The sequence below is a fragment of the Mesitornis unicolor genome, unplaced genomic scaffold (assembly GCF_000695765.1).
Source record: "Mesitornis unicolor isolate BGI_N332 unplaced genomic scaffold, ASM69576v1 scaffold5025, whole genome shotgun sequence".
Lineage (NCBI taxonomy): Eukaryota > Metazoa > Chordata > Aves > Mesitornithiformes > Mesitornithidae > Mesitornis > Mesitornis unicolor.
This window is the reverse complement of record NW_010186056.1, coordinates 8455-30944: the sequence shown is the minus strand read 5'-3', so window position 1 is coordinate 30944 and position 22490 is coordinate 8455. Positions and strand designations below refer to the sequence as shown.

The 22490-nt window shown below is 36.9% G+C and overlaps 1 protein-coding gene across 1 annotated transcript in view; it reads right to left on the bottom strand.

Moving 5' to 3' along the window:
* The window catches only part of CNKSR2 (connector enhancer of kinase suppressor of Ras 2), a gene marked incomplete at its 5' end in the record, with an annotated part of 90055 nt that extends 68322 nt beyond the window's left edge, over positions 1-21733 (bottom strand). The window contains 4 exons of the mRNA XM_010185023.1: positions 12453-12667; positions 14300-14389; positions 18226-18437; positions 21600-21733. Coding sequence (XP_010183325.1) covers positions 12453-12667; positions 14300-14389; positions 18226-18437; positions 21600-21733 — 651 coding nt within the window. The remainder of the gene's footprint in view (positions 1-12452; positions 12668-14299; positions 14390-18225; positions 18438-21599) is intronic.
* Between the last annotated feature and the right edge of the window lie 757 nt (positions 21734-22490).

Below are 22490 nucleotides of genomic sequence, written 5' to 3'. Positions count from 1 at the left end.
GAAAGAGCGTTTGCACCTCAGCCATTATACATTCTGTTAAAATTCATACCAAAAACTTCCACTGCACCTATGAATTAAGGTAGAAAAAGAACAGTTCACTTCAGGATAAAAGACACAGTACTTGCTGGAATTTAGTGAAATTTCCTCTAAGCATAAGATGAAACAGCACTTCTCAGAAGGCAGGGAAAGATAACATTAGGTCTTTTTAATTTTGTGCTGGCTACGGTAACCTCATGGGTACAAACCAGCATACAAAATTAGTTTTACACTTCATTCTAAAGTTGGAATTCTGTAGTGTTAGAAATATTACCTACTGGGGTTAATCTGAAAGCAAAGGGATATACTTGAGAAATGGACAAAAAATAGTTATTGCTATATGAAAAATATGAGGGTTTTTTTCCTCCACAGTACAGTAGCAGAGATGGATTGGCTGACTCAGAGATCAGGCGCTAAGCAACAAGCACCAGTAAAATAGAAACACCTAATAAAACAGCTTCTGTTCAGCAGCCGCACTGCTGCAAAGAGCCATTTTAATCCCAGGTGCAACCATACAATCCCCCACATAATGTGTCACCAACAGGCCAGAGGCTTACACCACCATGTAAGCGGGGCAGAGACTCCTGTGGAGTTAAACCACTACTTTGAAAAAAATCACTTGTTCAGAAACAATTGTGCTGCTTGTTAAAGCATTTTCATAAAAGGTATTCTGAAGCAGGCATCTGTGCCCCCTTAATTCAAACAACATTTCCACCACTCAGAGTACAAGTATTTTAGAATGTCAAATTTCATGACGCATGCCAACCAGCATACTTGGTTCACTGCTATTATAGTCCTGATACCTTCCTTTTCCTTATGCAGAAAAGAGTGCAGAGAGGAGCCAGTTGAGAAGCTGGGATCTAGAGCTAAGTTCTCATAGCTGTGATCCTCCCCACCATACTGCACTGATAACTCATGCTGAGTCCTCTCTGTGTAATGCCTGATACACTTCACTCCTACAATATACTGCACTTAATCTCTTCTTTGTCAAAGTGGAATAACTCAAGGACTAAATCACTTATTTACAAAAAAAAATATAAAGATCTCAATTGTGCTGTTATGATTGTACCAGCCACAGGTAATGCAGCTTGCTGGTGGACAAACAATGTTAATACCTACAAAGGCACAAGCCCTCTATCAGGTAATAAAAGCAGGATACAACCAGGAATGATTAACTGAAATAGATAACAGAAAAAATACAGAATGGGGATGTGAAAGGAAATTAGGAAATGTTCTGAGCTGGGAGATTTATTAGTCTATATATCTACATCTCTTGACAATGTAAAATTACACTTTCAGAGCATTTTATCATATGCAGTAAGGAATAAATCTAGACTGGCAGAGCTGGACTAGATGACCTTTACAGTAACTCACTTTTAAAGAATTCCCCAGCTTCATCATGGAAAGAAAGGCCATTTTTTTCCCTTGTGGTCAGATGCAAAGAAGGTAATAGAGAAAGTTTAAAGTACAAGTTTTCCACAAAAAACTCCGATTGTGCTTCAAGATGGCCCATAAGCCAGTCTTACCTCATCTCAAGAGCATTTTCCTTTGCTGCAATAGTCAACTCTGGATTTTAATAAAAATGACAGAGTATATAGAAAGAGATGTAAAATCTCCCACATTCATTACCTTCAAATTTCATTTTGGCAACTGCTTCCCCAATAAGAGAAAATTCATGGTATTAGTTGCCTTCTTTCATAAAGAAGCAATGCAGATGTGAAAATATTCTCTCATCTGTGACAGAAATAATATTCCTCATGAACAATGCAGATACTATTCCATAGAATTAAAAGAAGTCAGCACTCCCTTCTGAGGAGATGAAATATTACTATTTCACAAAATGCATGCTTAACTAGAACTCTAGTATAAAAGTTGCATATGCACATACACTCTCTTCAGTCTTGAGATCAATGAACTGAGAGTCTGGAACTGGCAAAACAAATGTGAAATTAGTGAGGGACTTTCACAAGATGATTTCAGCTAAACTGCAATGAAAGAACAGAAACTATGCCTTAAATCTGAGCAAGTTGCTATCCTCTCAGCTACTGCTGAAATCTGTGTTTTATCACTCGCTTCCAACTTTTCTTGCCATGAGGACAGCCAAGCAGTGTAGCAGCTTAGCCATGAGTTCTTGCAGTCTCTGTCTCAAGAGGTTTTGAACACCTGAGTGGATAAAGCCTTGAGAAGCCTTGTCTGACCTAAGAGCTGGGCCCTGCTTTGAGCCAAAGACCAGAGTATTGACCTCTTGAGATCCCTCCCAGCCTGAATTACCCCATTATCCTATGCACTTTATGCTGGTTTCTGAGGTATTTGGATCTTTTTTCTTTAGCAAATTCATTAGAAGTGATGCCTTCCTCTTGCTCACAGAGTAATTATGATTTTGTTCTCTTTCCTCTCTCTACACAACATTTTCCTTGGAATTATCACAGCTGGCCATCCATTCACTCAGTTTACCACCTTTTACTGCTCCCATCAATAGGAACAGCAATTCATACCATGTTTGAATGTGGAGTTTAATACATATCTGAATAAGACTAAATGAAGATGATTAACCGCAATAGCAGAGGACTAGACCCAGGAAGTCTCTCTATTCCTCTATGTTGATTGCGTTAGTCTAAAAATAATACAATGCCATCTTCCACTAGCAAAAAATTGTATATGCTGTTCCTCTCTTTGCCTCAGAAATGTAGAAGATTTATTTCAGACCAGATTTTTACCAAATCCAGATGGATTATCTACATTTACCTTACATCACAACAATCTTATGGCTATCCCAATTATTTACAGTTGGCACAAGTATCTTATGGAGTAAGGCATGTTTTGCTAACTGATTAACTGTTTCACCATTTTGTTTGTTTTATATGCCACACAGTTCACTTATGGCCTAGATGAAGTTCCTACACTGATTTTAACATGCTGCATTCGAAGAAAGAAATACATATAGTATCATTTGATGGTTTCTTTTTGCAGTGAAGAAGCTGGCCAAGGGCTGAAACCACTATTCCAGCTTGAGAAGGTGAGAGATGCCGCTCTTCTATCTGAATCAGATACATAAAACCATGAGTCTCCAACTGTAAGAAAACCAACATGTACCAATATATAGGCATTCAAAGCTGCCTATGGCCAATGGGAAGATTGCAGCTGTGGGCCATGACAGTGTTTCAGACTGATGAAGGCACTAAATAAGAATTTTCCATGGTTTCTTCCTCTAACCCGTCTTCCCTTTACTGAATTTTAAAATTGTTGTTCTTTCCAGTTGTGTCTCAGAACAAAAGGTCTTCTATACCTGAACTATACTAGGGGAATAAACTAGAGCACCAGAAGTGGGCATGGTAGAATTAGGTAACCGTTGGACTTGATGGTCTTAAAGGTCTTTTCCAACCATACCAATTCTATGAATCTATGAAGCTGAAAAGATAAATGGGTATAAGCTAGGTGCTCATCATGCCTTCATAGCAAAATTGGGTATTCTGCTCAGCGTTGCATTATATGCAACATTTTACCAGGACTTTTGCCTCTGAATAGTCTTTTAAAAGAATTTCAAATCAGATTATTCAAAGGGGGAAAAGGATTCTCACCCATGAGTTGGCCAGGCTCACTGAGAAGGCTTTAAACTAGGTTTGAGGGGAGAAGGGGACAAATCCAGGCTCACTAGAGACAAACCTAAGGGTGGCACATCAGTGTTAGGGGTATAATCAATTACTCAAGCCATTACATTCAGCTGGGGAATAAGTTTGACCAGTCAGAACAAGAACAAAGGTTCCTCAGCTACCTGCCATGATTGTAATCAGGCCTTCCACCTTTCTAGGGTGGAAGCTGCATGCTCAGCTCCCTCTCTGAAATGCCTGTATACCAATGCATGCAGCATAGGGAATAAACAAGAGAAATTAGAGATCTGTGTGTGGTTGAAGGGTTATGATCTGATTGCAGTTACAGAGACATGGTGGGATAGCTCACATGACTGGAATGCTGCCATGGACGACTATGTCATTTTTAGGAAAGATAGGCCAACCAGGTGTGTTGGTGGAGTTGCTCTTTACAAGAGAAAGCAATTACAATGTATTGAGTTCTGCCCAAGGGCAGATGAACAGCAAGTTGAGTGTGCGCATGTCAGAATTAAGTGGCAGGCCAATATGGGAGACACTGCTATGGGTGTCTATTACAGGCCACCTGATCAGGATGAGGCAGCTCACAAGGCCTTCTACAGACAGCTGAAAGTAGCCTCGCAATCACAGGCCCTGGTTCTCCTGGGGGATTTCAATTACCCTGTGACTTCAATTACCTAGGTGATTGGGGGTTGGACTAGATGATCTTCAGAGGTCCCTTCCAACCCCTACCATTCTCTGATTCATAAGCCTATTCAGCCCTGTGACTGCTGCAGAGTGATGAGCTCCTTCAGTTTCCACAAATGTGAACCTAGATATTGTCACAGCCTAACTACCTTGTTACACGCTCATTGACGGGAAAATGAACAAGGAGTTGAAGTTGTAGAACAGGCCAAAGTGCTCTCCTACATCCCCATAAGGCTACAAAAATGAAGGTGAAGTATGACTAGTTTAAGCTACAGAAGAAAGGGAAGTAAATGTCATAAATGCTCCTGTCACCTTCACAGAGGGATAGCCCAGTGTTTAAATTTTACCAGAGCCAAGTTATGCTGGACCTTCATAAATATACAGGTACTTGAGAAGAAACTAAGGCATCACAGCAGTTCAGACTATTGGACTTGTTCTACTGAGATGCCTGTAAGCCTACTTGGAGTCCAATCTGAGAGCACTATTTTTGAAAAGGCTCGACTATTTTTTCACTTGTGAAATTCCAACAGTGTATGCACTATGTCCAGTTGAGGTTTGTGTTTTCCTACCTTTACAGTGGAAGCTAGTGCATGCACAATTATATTTAGACTACAAAGGCTATTTTGCAACAAAGCAGCAGAGAAATGAGCTTTTTAATCCTTTCTTGCTGTGGTAATAGACAGAAATTTTTCACAATTACAAAATATTTCAAGAACTTGTCATGACAATTTGATTTCTGGACAATTATTTGAAATCCAGCGCAGTTTCTTAGCTGGGAATGCAAAAATGCCAATGTTTTTTAACTTTAACAGAAGTATCTATTTTTTTAATGAAGGGCGACCTCATTCATGTTTATAAATTTGTAAAGGGCGAGTGTCAGGAGGAAGGAGCCAGGCTTTTCTCTCTGATGCCCAATGACAGGACAAGGGGCAATGTGTGCAAGCTGGAGCATAAGAGGTTCAATCTGAACATGAGGAAAAACTTCTTTACTGTGAGGGTGACAGAGCACTGGACCAGGCTGCCCAGAGAGGTTGTGGAGTCTCCTTCTCTGGAGACATTCAAAACCTGCCTGGACCTGTTCCTGTGTGACCTAGTCTAGGTGATCCTGCTCTGGCAGGGGGGTTGGACTGGATGATCTTTCAAGATCTCTTCCAACTCCTAACATTCTGTAGTTAATTTTTTAAATCAAGTATTTCTTACAAATACATTTTCAAGGAGCTTAAAATTTCTTTTGCTGATGATTGATGCCTGTAAGTCTATAATAATTTTGCAAGCTTCAGTATTATTTTAATACAAATATTTAAATGGAGGTGAAAGACCATAGAGAAGAGGCAATACTAATTCAAATGTTAACAAAAATCATGGAAATACTTATGGAAAATATTTTTCACTATGCACTTAGGTTAAACTGGACTTTGACATCAACTGCTAGACTTTTATTCTATAGCAATTACAAGTCTAACTATAGACAATTGTGAAAACAGGGAGAAGAAAATGGATAAGGGAGCCTTGATATTTAAATATTGCCATAGTTGGACTTCAAACATTTTGAAGAAGAAAATGTACCAGCTCTATCTGTTGTAATGGTACAATGACATTCTAGATTTCAGACACCTACTTAAAATCTGTGCAAATGATTTTAAATTTTTTTCTCTACAAACTTATTTTTGTTTACTTACAAATATCCATAACAAAAATTCACCAAACAGAAATGCTTTAAATACTTTGATACTTACAATTACAATAAACTGTTCTTTTTCCTGTGGGGTGGGGTTTTCGTTTGTTTGTTTGTTTGAAGTAGTCTTTCACTATATAGTGCTTATTAGATGCAATTTCTGTTCAGAAGATTTTTGCAACAAATAGGTGGGTAGCTTGCGAACAAGTTTATTAGGACATTAACATGCATATGTTCTGCACTTTCTTAAATGCTAGTTACTCAGTACTACAATTAAAAGTTTTCATAAATACATGTCTATTTGATTCAAGAATTTTCATGAAAAATGTAGGTACTTTATGCTGAAGTACCTTCTCTTTTTCCTTCCTTTCAGCCTTTCTGCAGAGACAAAAAGGAGGAGTAAGAGAAAATCAACCACTTCAGTAGAGTTAGAGTTTAAAGTTTTCAAAATAATGAGCTTTTGGTAAATTCTTCTGTGTATTGAAAACACCTAAATACATACATTTTGACCTGAACTTTAAAAAAGCATTTTCCTGTATTTTTCTCTGGAGGGGGGATAGGAGGCAAGGAATACCTGGAAAAATGCATAATTTAAGTAGAACAGTTATTTTTCTTGAAAGTTGTTGTCTCCTTTTCAATTTATCTTATCAGCTAAAAACTGATTTTTGTAATAGGTCTATAAACAAATCTTCATTTGCAGTATGTTCAGCAAGATCATTGTTGCAACCAATAGAACTTTGCACGCCCAGACTGATGGCAGACCCACCAGTTCTGTGGAGCTAACTGGTACAGCAACCTCATGAGGACTGGCAGAGAGAGACAACTGAAATTATAATGTTGGCCAAACCCCTCATGGTCGTTGCCTCAGTGTCCTCACTGGCAGAATAGAAATGAGAGTGCTTGGTTTTCTGTAAGGTGCTCATGGCAGCAAGCACTGAAATTAATTACGTGAGTTAAGAGTCGCTGAGCTGCACTCCAACCACGTGGACAGCTACACGTTGCTAAAGAGGAGAAAAATAACTTTGCCAAAGATTCATTGAATTTGCAACAAAAAATCCCAAACGATAGCTTTTATTTTATCCCTCCATTATTTAAAGTAAAACTGGAACATTAAAGATAGTGCATATATGCATATCTACACAGGTAGATTCAGCAGAATTCCTACAGAATTCGTTTCTTTCCTGCAACTGTTCCTGAGCTATCTGTTCCAGATGTCTGAACTTTAAATGGTACATCTTGCTACTAAACTTACTTTATTTTCAAACACAGTTAAAATGGCCAAGAAAACTGCTGGTACTAATTGAACAATTTTAAATAGGCTGGTTATCAGCAAAGCGAGAAGCTGTTACTTTTTTGTCACTTTTCCTATGACAAGTAAGTAATTAGGTATTGCTAAACACATATGAACAGGAAAGGGCAAAGGGATAGGCGGCAGGAAGGGAGAAGGAACAAGGGCACCAATATAAGTTTCTCGGTGTAGGTTTGGAAATAGTTTGTAAGCAAGGTTGTTTTTTCTTGTATAACTCCCTACTATATGAAATAGGCTGCAACCTTTTATACCCATAGCAATGCTGTTTCTAGACAGGAAAAGCTGTATTGATCCAGATAAGAGCAGATTATTAGTAACCTGAAGCGGATCTTCTTTTGACTCATGACACTATCTCCCTTCTAAATAATCACATTATTTTCCTGCAATGAAAACTAAGCACAACGTACCAAGTAAACTCCTATACAGAATAACATAATGAACTTAAAAAACTATAATTATGTGTCAGAGCTTTCATCTCTTGTGCCCCAAAGGTCCAAGACAATTTTAACTGCACCATTTTATATCTACGGTAATAGATCACATTGCACACCTGCTTGCACACTAGATTAGCAACAGCTCAAACAGTTTGCCTTGGCTTAATAAAAACATTAACACTCTGTGTCAGTATTTCTTTTGCAATACCGAGGAAGAAAAATAGAATGCAAAAACAACAACTGCTAGAAGTCAATGTATGCTGGAAACACTTTCTGGAATGGGAAGCAAAGCAAAGTGAAGTAATGAAGATATTCTGTATGTGAGGATTAAAAAAATACCGTAAGTGGATAAAATAGATGATTATTTCACAGATGTAACACAAATTAGTTTTTATTTTGCTATTACATCAGCTATCCCATCAGCTATGTTCAGTGAACACAAGTTAATACTGTTCACTTTTCAAGGTCACAACTAAAATGCTTCCTTGATCACAGAGTTTTTGATTGCAATGGCAGGTCAATGATATAAACAAAATTGTTAAAAGCAGTGATTTTATGCAAATTTAGTATACTGCAAGTAATGAAAACCTACACTACCACATTATTGTGTTCACTTCAGTATGTAACAATTTGAATCTGCTGGCATTTTTCAAAATAACTTTTAGCAAATGAACAACAACCACACGTTTCTCAATTACCCCGGTCATTTTTTAACATCATCCACTTTGTTTACAGGGCAAAACCATACCATTTCTGTTGTGGTAATTTAATTCATCAGTAGTAGTAGTTTTTTTGATCAAAGATTTTTCTTTTCTATGGAGTCATGTATAAAAGCAGTAGAAGCAAGGAGTTGAATTCAGCATAATTGTAAACGCTGCTTTTCCACAGAAAACCTTCAGGAGTAAAAAGGTAATCAACATGCAAATGTCAATGGCTGCAAAATTCAAAAGGAAATAGGCCTGGAATTGTAAGGGAAATTAATCATAAACTAGTGGGATGCATTCTTAGTCCAAAATTATTTAACACTTATATCAATGGACTCAAAAAAGAATGAAAACGTCATTGAATAGAGGTAACACAGAATCAAAGACCAGAGAATGACATGAGACCTGAATGCTGCGTGAGCAGCATGATTTGTAGTTCAGGGAATTCAGAAAAAAGAGAAAAGAAAATAGAAGAAAAAAAATAAAGATATTAAATGTGCAGGGTTTCCTTTATTTCACAGAATATGAATTTTAAAAAGATAATCCTGTAAAGAGTTTAATAGAGAGGTAATGAACAGGAATAGAAAGGTTATATTGTCTTTCTATCCAACTCCCTGAAATTTATGTCCTCTTCTGGCATACATACTTTTGGAAGGATGGTTAGAATACTTAGGATACTTCAGAATTAAACATGGGGAGTTGAAAGAATTATGAGAATGATGAAAGGATATGAAAATACACTCTCCGATGACAAACCCAGGATGCTCATTCTATTTCTTTCAAGCAAAAGAAAGCTACAAAGTGATTCAATTATAAACTGTAAATTCCTATATTGGGAGATAAAATTTGGCAACGAAAAGACCTTTAAACCTAGAGGATAAAGGTACATTTATAACTAAGGTTGGACATAGAAGCCAGGTAAAACACAGGCTAACAGGTGAAAACTTTTAACAACAAGAGCAACCACAGACTGGAACTAGTTAACAAGCCTGGCAGAGTATTCTCTAGTACTGGGACATAATATGATTAATTAAGGAGTGATAGATACCAGTTCAGCTATAGCCACCTGGTAGGAGCTGCACTTAACTTCAGGAAAATCCCCTGCCATGTGGCATGCAGCTCAGAAAGTCACAGTATTCTCTCTTTATCTCATACTCTAGTATGATGAAAACATTGACTTCTTAAAAAAAACAACCAACAAACCAAAACCAAACCAAACTCCCCCAAACTCACCCCAGTCTCTTTTACTACTAATTAGTGCAGTCTGTGGTGGTACCACCATTCCTCTGCACTTGAACTCACGTTCATCCAGAGGCTCCAATTTACAGATAATCCAAAGCCTTTACGAAAACTAGGTAGGTGATGCTTGTAAAAAAATATTTTCTAATCAGACAGCCACTTTTTAGCAATCCTTAAGATGCAATTTGAGCATTAAGTATGTTTTCATTGTCCTATTTGTTATCTATAGTATAATAAAATTGTACTGCAGCCAGATATGAGTTCCCTGTGTTCTTTATCTCCCGCTGCACTGTTTATTTAAGATTTTAAGAAAAGTTCTGTCCAATCTATTACAAAACCTCTGCCTCTGCTATGTAGCAAGACATACGGCCCCATCTCCAAACTAGATTAGGTTTTCATAAGCCAGTATGCTTAGGTGCCAACACCACAAAAAAGGAACCGCACTGCACTGCGTGGTGACTTCTAGTGATAGGACCAGCAATAAACAGCTGCAGAGGACTGTCAATGCTTTACGAAGGGCTCTTTCCCATTTCCCCAGAGACAAATCTTCCTCCTTCTGTTTATTGAATACATTTTACTTCAAAGCCAGTTAACAGATCAATACTGATTTGTACTCTGAAGAATGAATAACTTTCATATATTTTTAAAAATATAAAAGTTCCTACTAAACTTCTAAAAGGATGCTGAAGATTTAATGGCATTATAGAGAGAGACATCCTGTAGTGGTAATGATGCACAAAAAGTATTAGCAGACACTGGTAAAATATGTGGTGTTAATAGTTCAGGTGTTTTGTGGACAGCTATCTGAAGTACATGAAAACTGCTGGCTGTCAATTCAAAGTTTGCTGTTGCTCATTAACTTCCACACCAGAATTCTGAAGAATCTTCCAGTTCATGTGTACATTGTTTATTTTTGTACACAATTCGAAAACTAAACATAATTGGTAACAGAGGAAACTGAGAAAAAACAAAGATAGCACGTTAAAAAAAAGTCTTTCTCACTGCATAGTGTCAGAAATGTAACATATACTAACAAAGAAATGTTACTGAGAGATGAGTATTCCCTCCATACATGGGAAGTGTTGCAAATTTACCTCACTGTTCTCTACAGAGTGGAAAGTCCTTCATTACACAAATAACTTTTCTATTTTGTTCTGTAAATATTTGATTTCAAAGGCTCTTGCACTGATTAGATTCCTTCTATGAAAGACTGCAGGCATTACAGAGAGGACAGTTTGCGGACACTTCCAATCTCCTTTGCTTCATGTACTAGAGAAACACTATCTATCAGTCTGCTTTGCAAATGGAAATCTCCCCACTATCAGATTTCCAGCTTACAAAAAAGAGGGTAAAATTGAATCACAGAATCACAGAATCACAGAACGTTAGGGATTGGAAGGGACCTCAAAAGATCATCTAGTCCAATCCCCCTGCCGGAGCAGGAACACCTAAATGAGGTTGCACAGGAAGGCGTCCAGGCGGGTTTTGAATGTCTCCAGAGAAGGAGACTCCACAACCTCTCTGGGCAGCCTGTTCCAGTGCTCTGTCACCCTCACTGAGAAGAAGTTTCTTCTCAAATTTAAGTGGAACCTCCTGTGTTGGAAATTGAAGTTGGAAATAAGACTGTAAGAAAAAATGTTTATCATCATACTTAAATTAATAAAAATGAAAAAGCAGCTCTTGCATCTGGGGATCTGATCTAATTAAAGTGCACCACAATGCTAAATTACATCTTCTCTGAAATTTGTCAGACTTACCTATACACTGCAGCACACTAAAGAGTTTTAGAAGCCAGTGGACCAAGCACTCAGATGGTGTACAAGCATGTAGACGGTCCATTAGTTTCAATTAATCTAAACCAATTATAATGTGATAACCTGTAGTTACGTTTTACAACAGTAAACCAGGCTCCTTGTTTCTTACAGGTTCAGTGAAGCTGCACCTGCTAGATTTTCACAGCATACTTATTGACAAGCCTACATTGTCATCTACCTTAGACATTGGTGATGAAAATTACATACTCTTTGTTAGTATATGAAGATAATTTCAATTATTTATATTGTTTTTAGTATAGTTACTGTGTGTATATTCTATAATAATATCTTTTACTGAGATCTAAATTGTGAATATTTTCATGGGGTGAACAAGATACCATATCTAAAATATGTTCTGATCTTCTAACGCCATTTTCTTGATACATTTAAAATCTAGTAAGTTACTGCAATTTCCCTTTTACATCCTATTCAGCAGAATCCCTCCCTTCACATTTACTTGAGTTATTGAGGGCTATATGTTAAAAGCAGTTACACGTATTAGGACTCCTGTTACCCCAAAGAAAAAACAAATTCCTCTCACAAGTTTTCCTGCCATAAGTCCCTTCAAGTAACTGAAGTAAAGGGGTTGCCTGATAAGACTTAGCATATTGCCATGATATAGATGCTGGAAAGAAGGTTTCTAGCCAGTCTGGAAACTGCTGCTTCTTCCCTTTCCATCAGTAGCAAGTAAGTGAAGGCAGAGATACCACATTCCATTACAAACACGACATCTTCTAGTTAAAGGAGATAATACACTGGTTTCCATCCCACATTTGTAACAGTACAACAAAGAATTCCAAAACATTTATTTGGGATCTACTTATTGTGCAAAAATAGGAATCAGTGCAACAGTAGCAGTCCAAAAATGTTCCACCACCACTATAAAAACAAGACAGTCTCTCATCACAGGCACAGAGCAACAACTTTTGTTAATGTTATTTTTACTCACGTGGTACAAAGCAGTTTCTGGTCCAGGTGTGCCCATGACATCTTGTCTCAATGAGTCCATTTGTAAACTAGGCAACAGCGAGTAATGACTTGGACTGCTACTCTTGTCTCCCTTCTTTTTGGACTTTTTCCCTGTATCCTTTTTGCTATTCCTTTGAAACATGTAGTCTTCTTGACCTATTTTCTCATTGCTCATATAGCGAAGCAATGAATTTTCTGTTGAAAGAAAAGTAATGCAAAACATCATTGTGAACTGATGTATGTATGTTAATCCCACTTTCAAAATATATAGCATTCTTGCCAAGATCTACTTTAACTTTTAACTCTTCAAGACTATTTCCTTAACAAAACCCATTTGCTTCTTTGGTCTGCATATAATAAGAAAGCAATCTTTCGGTAAGGAAAATTAATGATTCTTGCAGTTTTCTGGTATCTTTGACAATAAAAAGAACAGAATATACAAGAAGTCCCACATCAATAAATTTTGTCTTGAGGTTTTAAAAAAGTGAGCAATGATACACTTATGATCATATCTGTAACCTTTTTTTAAAACAAGATCCTAATGAATACAAATGACTGTGGTGCCATACATTTAAAAGTAATTTTCTTTGAACATTCATTTGAGATTATTCCCTGTATCATCCATACTTTCCCTGAATACTCTTTCAGCATCTACCAGCTTGTAGCTGAGGGACATCCTGAGCCAGAAGCAATGTTTGTGAATCTAGGAGACCTCAGCAGATTTGTCTTTCACGAACTTGCCTGGTCTTTCCTTGTATTAATGTGTACATTTAGTATTCCCACTCTCCTGTGTCAAAAGGTTCCTTAGCTTGAACCCAAACTACCAGAGGAGCCAGCTCTTTTTCTTTTTAACCAGCACTCGGCAGAGACATTTGATGTTTCTCAGCTTGTTTCAGAAAAAAACACAGAAGAACCTATTTCCTTACTTCACTCCACACAAGATTTTATAAACATTTATTATGTCCTTCCTAAATTCTCTCAAACTGATGATGGCCAGCCTACTGAATTGACCCTGAATTTGATAGCTACTCCATACTTCTGATAATTTTTGTTGTCTCTTGAACCCCTGAACCTTCTTGATTTCTATGGTATTTTTCTTAAGAGATGAAGAGACCAGAACTGCACACATATCCAGCATGAGCAAGTACTTGCACAGCACTATAAGAATACATCTTAATTTGTCTTGTATTCTTTTCCTAATAATTCCTAACAGTGTTTCCTTTTTTGATCCCTACTGAACATTTAGTTAATATTTTTATAGAATTATCTATCATTACTGTAACATCTTGTTCCCAGCCAATAATAGCCAACTCAGAGCTTATCATTTTGTATGTGAAGTTAGGTATCTTAGTCTTTCAAACTAGAATTTTGAAGAACTTATTCTCAATGGTTTTGAGGTGAATCCCATGCTGCTCTAGAATGTTATCCACCCAAAAAGGATGCATGAAGACAGAGAAACATGAGGTAATTCTCATTTAAGCATAATAATACATATCAGTAATAACCACACATTTGTCCTCTAGTATTATAAAATTAAAGCCAGTTTCAAAATGGACTGGATAATACAGTTGAATCAATGAAATGCCAATATAAAGCTAAGCCAAACTGCAGGGTACTGCAGTCATTACTCTTTTTTTGCTCAGCTAAGCAACTTCCTCAATTGTAACAAAGGCTCTGCAAAAAATTAAGTATACCTAATGAAAGAACCCAAAACAAGTTCACAAAAATATATATCTAAACAAGCAGCAAAATGTGGGTGAAATATTTAACTCAAAACATGATAAAATCCATAATGCCTTGTACAAGATTTTGGTTCAGGTCACTTACCTCTCCTACTATCTCTTTTTATTTTATTGGGGTCTTCATAATCCCCCACCCAGTTATATTCTACTGGCATAGAAATAGGCCTTAGTTTCCCTGGAAACAGAGGAAAAAATTGAGATCATGCACCATAAGGCAGCATTAAACTAACATTCTTTAGATGAAAGAACAACTTATGTGCTAAGCTGCTATTCTACAGGGTTGCTTATGAAAGAGGATCCGGCATCACCTCTGAACAAGAGGTTAAGACAGGAGTTCTGTTTTCTTTAGCAGACAAGAAGTAGCTAAGTATTTCATGGATTTTTTTAAATTTAGAAAATAAATCCAGTGCCCTACAAAATCATCAGCAGACTGATGTTTGAGACTGACAAGTGCATTCAAATTACTTTAGTTTTCACTGAACAGTATCTATTTATTATTCTGGAAGCCTCTGGCACCCACACGAAGAGAAATGTTTTAAAGCATATGTGAACTGTTGGTAACAGAAACGTGCCCACATCACTAAAGTACCTTCACAAATAGCATCTTTGCCGGTGGGCTTAAAAGGTCCATCAGTGACTGAATAAGAAAGCAAGCAGAAAACCTCTGGATGTAATTTCTTCTGTAGCATCTCATCCACAGAAAGCAAAGTACATTACTATTGGCAAATTCACTTTGATTTCAGACAGCAAGAGAGAAAAGCTGAAGACTATTATATCCTTTAAATTTTGATTTGGAAGGTGCTGAATTGATTTTAAAAAATGTTGTGAACTATGATTTCTGCTTAAGGATTCCATAAATATAGCTGGAAATTCAGTGAAAGTGTGCAGCGCAACTTAGTGGAGTTACTTGAAGTGGTCTGAAGTTTTTAGCAAGTTAAAGAGGATATTGAAACAACATAGACTAGCATAGCATATGGCACCATATCTGGCAGACAAAAAACAAAATGTTTTCACAACAAGGTCAGCCATTGCTCTTTTTTGAAGCAATCTACTGGTCACAAACCAGAAAAGTAGAAAAATAATTGGTTTTTAAAAGTAGCAGAGCTTAAAGTAAAAACTTCAGAAGTCTTGTTAGTTATTAGAAAACCCCCACATAAATGTGATCAGTCTTATTCCACGTTTTTGAGATTAAATCTATGATACACTGAAAAAGATGTGTATATAATGAAATCAAATATCCAAACATGTCTATCTACCTATTGAAGTATGGCATCCATGGAAAATACATCAACACCATGCACGCAACGTAATGGTAAATAGTCGTATTGTCTTTTTAAAAAATTGACAAAAAAAGGTGTATGTTCTGTACAGACCACAGGATCAGGTCACAAATACATCATTGCTCAGGAAATACAATGTATATATTTCACTTTCTATTTATCTCCTATTTTACTAATTATGGACACATATTTAAGTCTGATTGAAGCTGGTGAGATTTAGAGCACACAGTTCAGAAGTCATTTCCTGAGTGGGGATGTATGCAGCTCATATTTACTTGATCAGAGGTAGCTTTCAATGGTTACTTTTTCTAGAAATACAAGTTTCTCTTCTTTGTGTGGCTGAATGCACAGTATTTTACTGAAAGGATCTGCACACTTAAAAAGGTACAAAACCATGTAAAGCTTGATTGTTATCAAAAACTATAGCTGTAACAGATTTTCTACAAAATCTCTAGCTAATCAAAGTGCATGCTTTTTGTAACTGGCAGTAAAACTGTGGTAATTTCCTTAAACTCAAGTTTCACTTGCCTGCTACCTCTGTTAATCTCCTTCGTGTTAACCCCCATGGGTTCTTTAACTCTGTTTTCCCTAGTGACCACACTGAGGAAAATGTCTTCCTTGGGATATGAACAGAAGCTTTCCAAGGCCAATTAGCAACAATTATACAACAGCAGGAAGCCGGTAAGGGCATGAAAGAGAAATCTCTCTGTTAATATTGTCCAAAAATGTCAAAAGATTCCAATAAAGAATTTATGGAGGGCCTTGTTAACCTCTCACAAAGGAGGACCGAGAAAAAGCAAAAGAAAAATTCACACCACCACATAAGTAATGAGTATGCGTTAAAAACAATTTTTTTCTCTAGGCCTTGGAACTTGACTTTCTTTAATGGGTCACCATAACCCAGAAGAGTGTTAGTGTCATTTTCCAGTTTTCTGTGAAATCCTAAGGTCATGCCTAGCCACAAATCTTATGCTAACAAGTGCCATGTGGGAAAATTTCAAATTTAATGCTAAAATGGTAATATTTTTAGAAAATACACTTAAATAAAACTGGACTCTGTGTGGTGAATTCATTAAAAAAGAAGTGAGATCAAAAGTGAAACACTGTATAACACATGTGCTAAGTAATGTCTGTTTTTCAGTGCAGTCTTTGATCCATGTACTTATAACCCTTTCTGTTAATAGAAATAAAGGCTAAAAAAGCTGTCCTGCAATGAAATAACGGATTCAGCAGACCTTGAACAAGAAATGCGTTCTTCTTCATTCTAGACCATAAGTATTAAAATTTAACATCTGGAACAGAGAGCACATCTCTGTTAATGGAACTGACTACATCCACCAATTGTATTAGTTGAAATACAGGAGTAATAAAATTGATAAATCCACTTCAAACACTTAGCAGTTATTTTGTACACTATAAGCATGGTTAGAAAAGACCTGAAAACCACTTTGAAATCGAAAAGATACAGAGGATTTTGTAGCAGGATTGTGTGGTTGTATAGAAAGTGTACCTTACAAAAACACACCTTTTGTTGTACAAGTACTTTGCTCCAGGTTCTGCAGATACTTTACACAGGTCAAGCTCAATTTAAATCAAGGTTCCCAGTTGATTTTGGAACTTGGCTGAATGATGTACCAAACCTATGCTTCCTCATAAATTAAGTATATCTTCTTCTCAAAGGGATATGATGTCAGGATTACTACAACAACTCCAAAATACAACTTGTGCTCAGTTTAAAAATTGAGATAACATAGTAAGTGGGGTGAAAAAGAAATATTCAAGTGTGTGCTCAGCTAAAACTGTTGTAGTCAAAAAGTCTTTTTTAACATGAGATTTTCTCTTCATTTTCTTCTATATCCTAACAACTCTATGACTGCACAAGTTTACACTTGGCAACAGAAAACCAATTCTCCAGTCCAAAGCTGAAGTACACTACAACACTCGCTAAAGGAAAAGTTCTGACAGATTCAAAAGGAAAATGACCTGGAGCATAAAGGTGTGAGGAGTAAAACTCTCATCAGAAATAGTTTCAGAGATGTCACCCTAAAGAAGTCAAAATCCAAGACGTGGAAGTCTTGGATTCTTTCTTAGACAAGATATAACATCAAACAAAAAGGAACTGCTGTGTATAGGAAGTCACTGATTCCCATACAGGAACTCAGAGGAGAGTAATACAGTGTTACAAAAAAATGCATCTCATCATCAGTCATACTTCATTTCTGGGACTAGAGAAAAATTACGGAGTTTTAGAGAGCAGTGCAGTATGAAACCAGCATATCATCTCTTGGGAAATATGAAGTGGCTTTGATCTTTATTACACCTCGGTAAATTTTTCTAATGCTAAACCTATGCAACTCCTGCCCTTATACTTGGAGCACAATCCCATCCTGTATTTGTAGTATAAATAAATAGGCTTCTGTCATTTTTTTCTGACAAAATGATACTGAAGCATAATCTGGAAAATTAAGCTGATAACAAAATTATAGAACTTATATTCACAAAAATCATCAATACAAAACTAGGCTTTGCCTTCCTATCTCCCTATCATAATAAGTAATACCATTTTTCTTGCACAGAATAAGCCCTTAGGTTGAAATTGGACTAAAGTAGTATGGAATTCTTAACAAAATCAATGGCACTGAAAATATTTTCATGCTTAAATACAAAAGCAGATGTACAAAAATGCTAAAAACAACATATGGTCATTATCCTTATTAGATCAATGCCATACCATATGTCGGTGTGCTCTCTCTCCTTCCAGGACCACTTGTTCTTCCTTTCTCATATTCATAGCAGTATAAAACTGCATCTTCTTCAACTACATTAAAGCGTTTCCGATATTCCTGGTCAAGAAATGAGTTTGGAGATTCGGATCCTGTATGAACCGGCTTGCCCACTATATGTCTGCCAACATCATCACATGGGAGATTTCCTTTTTCATCCCTTCAGTAAACAAGAGAGTTTTTTAAATAGATTAATATAACACTGATTTTTTTTTCTGTGAATATTTCCATAAACATGGGAATATGACAATATTTCATATCAGCAGGATAGATGCCACTGACCAACATTAGGGTCTCACACACACGCACACACACATATATAAATATATGTATATGTATATACCTGTTATCTCCCGCATCTCTGCTTATTCATTTCCTTTACAGCCTTTATCTATCTTATTGGTTTCTCTTGAAAAAAGTCATACAACTAAAGCTGATATGCAGCTACTCTTTTTTTTCCTCCTTTTTTCTTTTTTTGTAATCTACTTAGCATTTTAGGGCAAGGGAAAAATGTTGATCTTACTTTTCTGCATTTGCATTTATAAATGCATTGTATAATTTTAAGGCTGCTTTCCCAGAGCAGGAATGGTGTTGGCTTAGCGAGGAGGGCTGATGCAGCCCCACCAGGGCTGTGAGCTCATCTCCAGTCACAGAAAGACCTTCTGTGGTGACAGTGCTGAGGGGACCCTGTCAGGTAACACGCTGGAGACTGACATGAAAAAGCAAGATGCTAATGCGTGCTGCAGCTAACATCAGGGGCTGGCACAAGGAAGCCTCCGTGATAAGCAGGGCAGCCTGGGCTGGAGGGATCTTTACTGCAAGCACAGAGAGAAGTGCAGAGCCACCAGGCAAACACCCGTTGCCACAGCCCTCTGGAGGTGAAGGCTTCAGTTCTCATCCTCAAAAGTAGTTGACAGATTTGAGCAGGCACTAACTTACGACCAGCACTTTTGTAAGCAGCACACAGAAAGTGTCGGTCCCTCTTTCTCATGTCTTCCGTGTGTGGTTATGTCGGCAGCTGTACTATCTGTGGGTATTGTCAACAAGACGGCACGGCTTCAGGGTTTTAGCATTTACATCAAAAGATCATGTCTTTTTCTCTATTCCAGTAACAAAAGCAGGGATTTTTGTTTTGGTTTGGTTTTTTCCCATCGTAACAGCAACAACAAACTGAGAAACAGATGCTGAACAGTTTGATAATACCTGAAATAAAGATATGCTTAAATACAGTTAATCATGGACAAAAAATTCTGATGAAATGCCAAACCAGATTATTCAGAAACACTGTATGCTATGTGACAGGTTTCAGAAGTGAAGTATAGTCCATTAGGATTAAACTGATAAAAAACCCCTCAAATATACATAGCTTAATCTCGCTGTAAGATTACAGCTTGTACTACTATATGTTACAAGATTTAATCAGATTTGGTCCAAACTGCTGCATTATCATAATGATTTTAGAAATGTTATTAATAAATAATCAAAATGCATTTTTAATATCTCAATTTCTAAAGCAGAACTCAAAAACTGCTGAGCAGCAAATATTCACTAAAAATACTTTAAAAAAGAGGATGCATTTTTATCAAATAAAGGTATTGTTGTGATGGTAAACTTGATCAGTAGCAGTACAAAGGCACTACTTTCAAGACAGTATTGTTTCAGTTTCAGGAGCAATAGGTCTTTACCATGTAAGTACTGCATTCAAAGAGAAACCTAAGGCTGTTTCAGTTGGGGTTTCTTTCTGCAGTTGTTTTTTTTTTTACACTAATGGGTTAGAATTAAATACTTGATTTTGTTTTCCTATGGATTTTCTGAAAACCATGTGCTTAAAAGTTTTACATAGACATAACAAAATACTCTTATCAGAGAGATAAGACACATTCAATGCCTATGAACAATTCGAGTGTCATGACTAACAAAGCTTTTAGTTAATTAAAAGAAAAAAAGTAAGTAAACTAGCCTAGGTATTCTGTTTGTCTCTTTGTTACTTCAAGACAGGTACTACAGTAATTGTGTTAGCAAGTTCAACCATGTTATTATGTATCACATTTGAAATAAAATGGCTTTTTTTTTTCCCAAGAAATAAAAACACAGTCAGGTAACAGATGAGGCAGGGATGAGGAAGGAACATGGGGCTCAGCTTATGGCTTCACAAAAAGCTTGTATCATCATCTAAATAATGAAGCAGAAAGTCACTCTTTTGCCCTAGAAGGTTTTTTATATCTCCAAAGAGTAAGAATTTATCATAGAATCACAACTTCTCCTCCTCACTAGGCAATTTAATTTGCCATACACCTCACTCTCGGATAACCCCCAGGAAAGTCTTGTCAGTACCAGGTCATACATCTTATTAATTGGCCAGAAGAGTAACTGATAAGAAAGTCTATGAAAAACTTGGATACAAGAAGCTCAGGTACAAGAAAGGACATGCTGTCCTTACAACTTTTCCAAGAAAGTTATCTAACAGAAAAGAAAGAAGTAATTTAAAAATACATTGACTGGACACATGACAGCCTGTGTCTAAGAATATGGAAGCTTTAAAAACGCTATTTCCTTTTAAATACATTGCTAGACCTCTGGGCAGCTACTTCCGTATTATTTATAGGCCATAATTCTCTCAGAATGTCAGTAAAGCAACATCTGTGTACATTGTGGAATTATATTGAGTCATTTGAGGTTGTGTGAGGGTAGGGTGATGAATCTGCAAGGAGGATCTGCTGCTTTTCTGCCTCAGCAAGTGCAGAGACCTGGGAGGGATGAAAATGCCTGTTTCAGGTGGCAGGTCAGAGTAGGGAACAGCAGAGTCACTGCAGTGACCATTAGCAGTGTGGCCACACTGAAACACAATCCTGGAATTTGCTGTAACGCTATCAAATCAAATATATTTAAAAAGCAAAACACTATGACAGAACAAAGCAGTGCTCTTGTTGAAGTGGGAAAGTTTCTTGCTTTTAGGTCAAACTCCCTTTTTGCATCATGGTTATTAAGCAAGGGGACCGTTACAAACTCTTTTCCTAGTTATAGATTCAGAGTTTCAGATAATTTTTGCTCTTCTGAAGTAGAAGACTGTTACAGACAATAGATTATCCCACATTCGAGAAAAAAAGGTATTGAACCTTCTGTTTTGCAGACAAGACACTGATTCAGACCACTATGGGTCTGATTCAGCACATCTACCCTTAATAATCAGTTCATCTGCAAAATGAAGTCTTAGCAGCCTAATTCCATAGGGCAGGCTGATAAACAGGTAGGAACAGAATGCTCAGTTACTCTACAATTATTTTTGACATTGAATTGTACCTGAAATGATTTTTTTTTTTACCTTGGAACATAAGGTTCTGTTGGAGGAGGGGGTATGTAGAGATCCTGAAGGGCAGAGCTGTCTCTTTTTGTAGGTGTGCTTATAGTGCTGGATGGCGTAGCAACACTGCTTGTAGGGCTTCTAGGAATAAGAGGCTGGTTCAAAAGAGAGAGAGAAATAATTAAGATTATCTTTATATACTAGATGTTTCCATTTGAAAAAGCTATAAACATTCTACAGTTCAGAAAGTTAAAGAAATAGTTAATGGTTTTAATGTTTTTTGTGCTTTTAAACTGACTGAAAAAAGACTCATGCTAAAGAGACAGATCTACGAATGGATATGTATTGTGCTTACAAAACTGACTCCTCTGATTACGTTTTTCCCTTTTGCACAGCAAGATTATTGCCAATGCCCATAAAAATAGTAATCAGTAGAGCCACTGGTGAAATCCTAGTAACATACAGAATCTAGTGAATTCCTTATTAAGTAAATATTGTAAATAAAAAAAACTAGTGTTTACAGTAAAAGGTGTATAAGCAAGCATTAAACTGAATGTCATCTCCCCCATCTGCTCTATAGCTTAAGAATTAACTGTAAAAGCTTCAGTTTATGTCTGCAGATGCAGTAAAATCAGGTACTGTATCCTCAGAGCACACGCACTACGAAACAGAATGAACTGGAGATTATTATTTTTCACTCCCCTGGGCATACTCCTCACAAAGTAACATTTACTCACAGGTAAATAAACTGTACCCTCCTTGCAGAATAATCATGTATTCTAGCTATCATTCCAGTTCAAATAGGATCCTTCTCCTTAATCACATCTCTCTCTCTCGTGAATTAGGCAGCCCCTTTTCTTCCTCAACTTACCTATCTCGGCTAGCTAAATAATGACCAACCATTTCAAGACT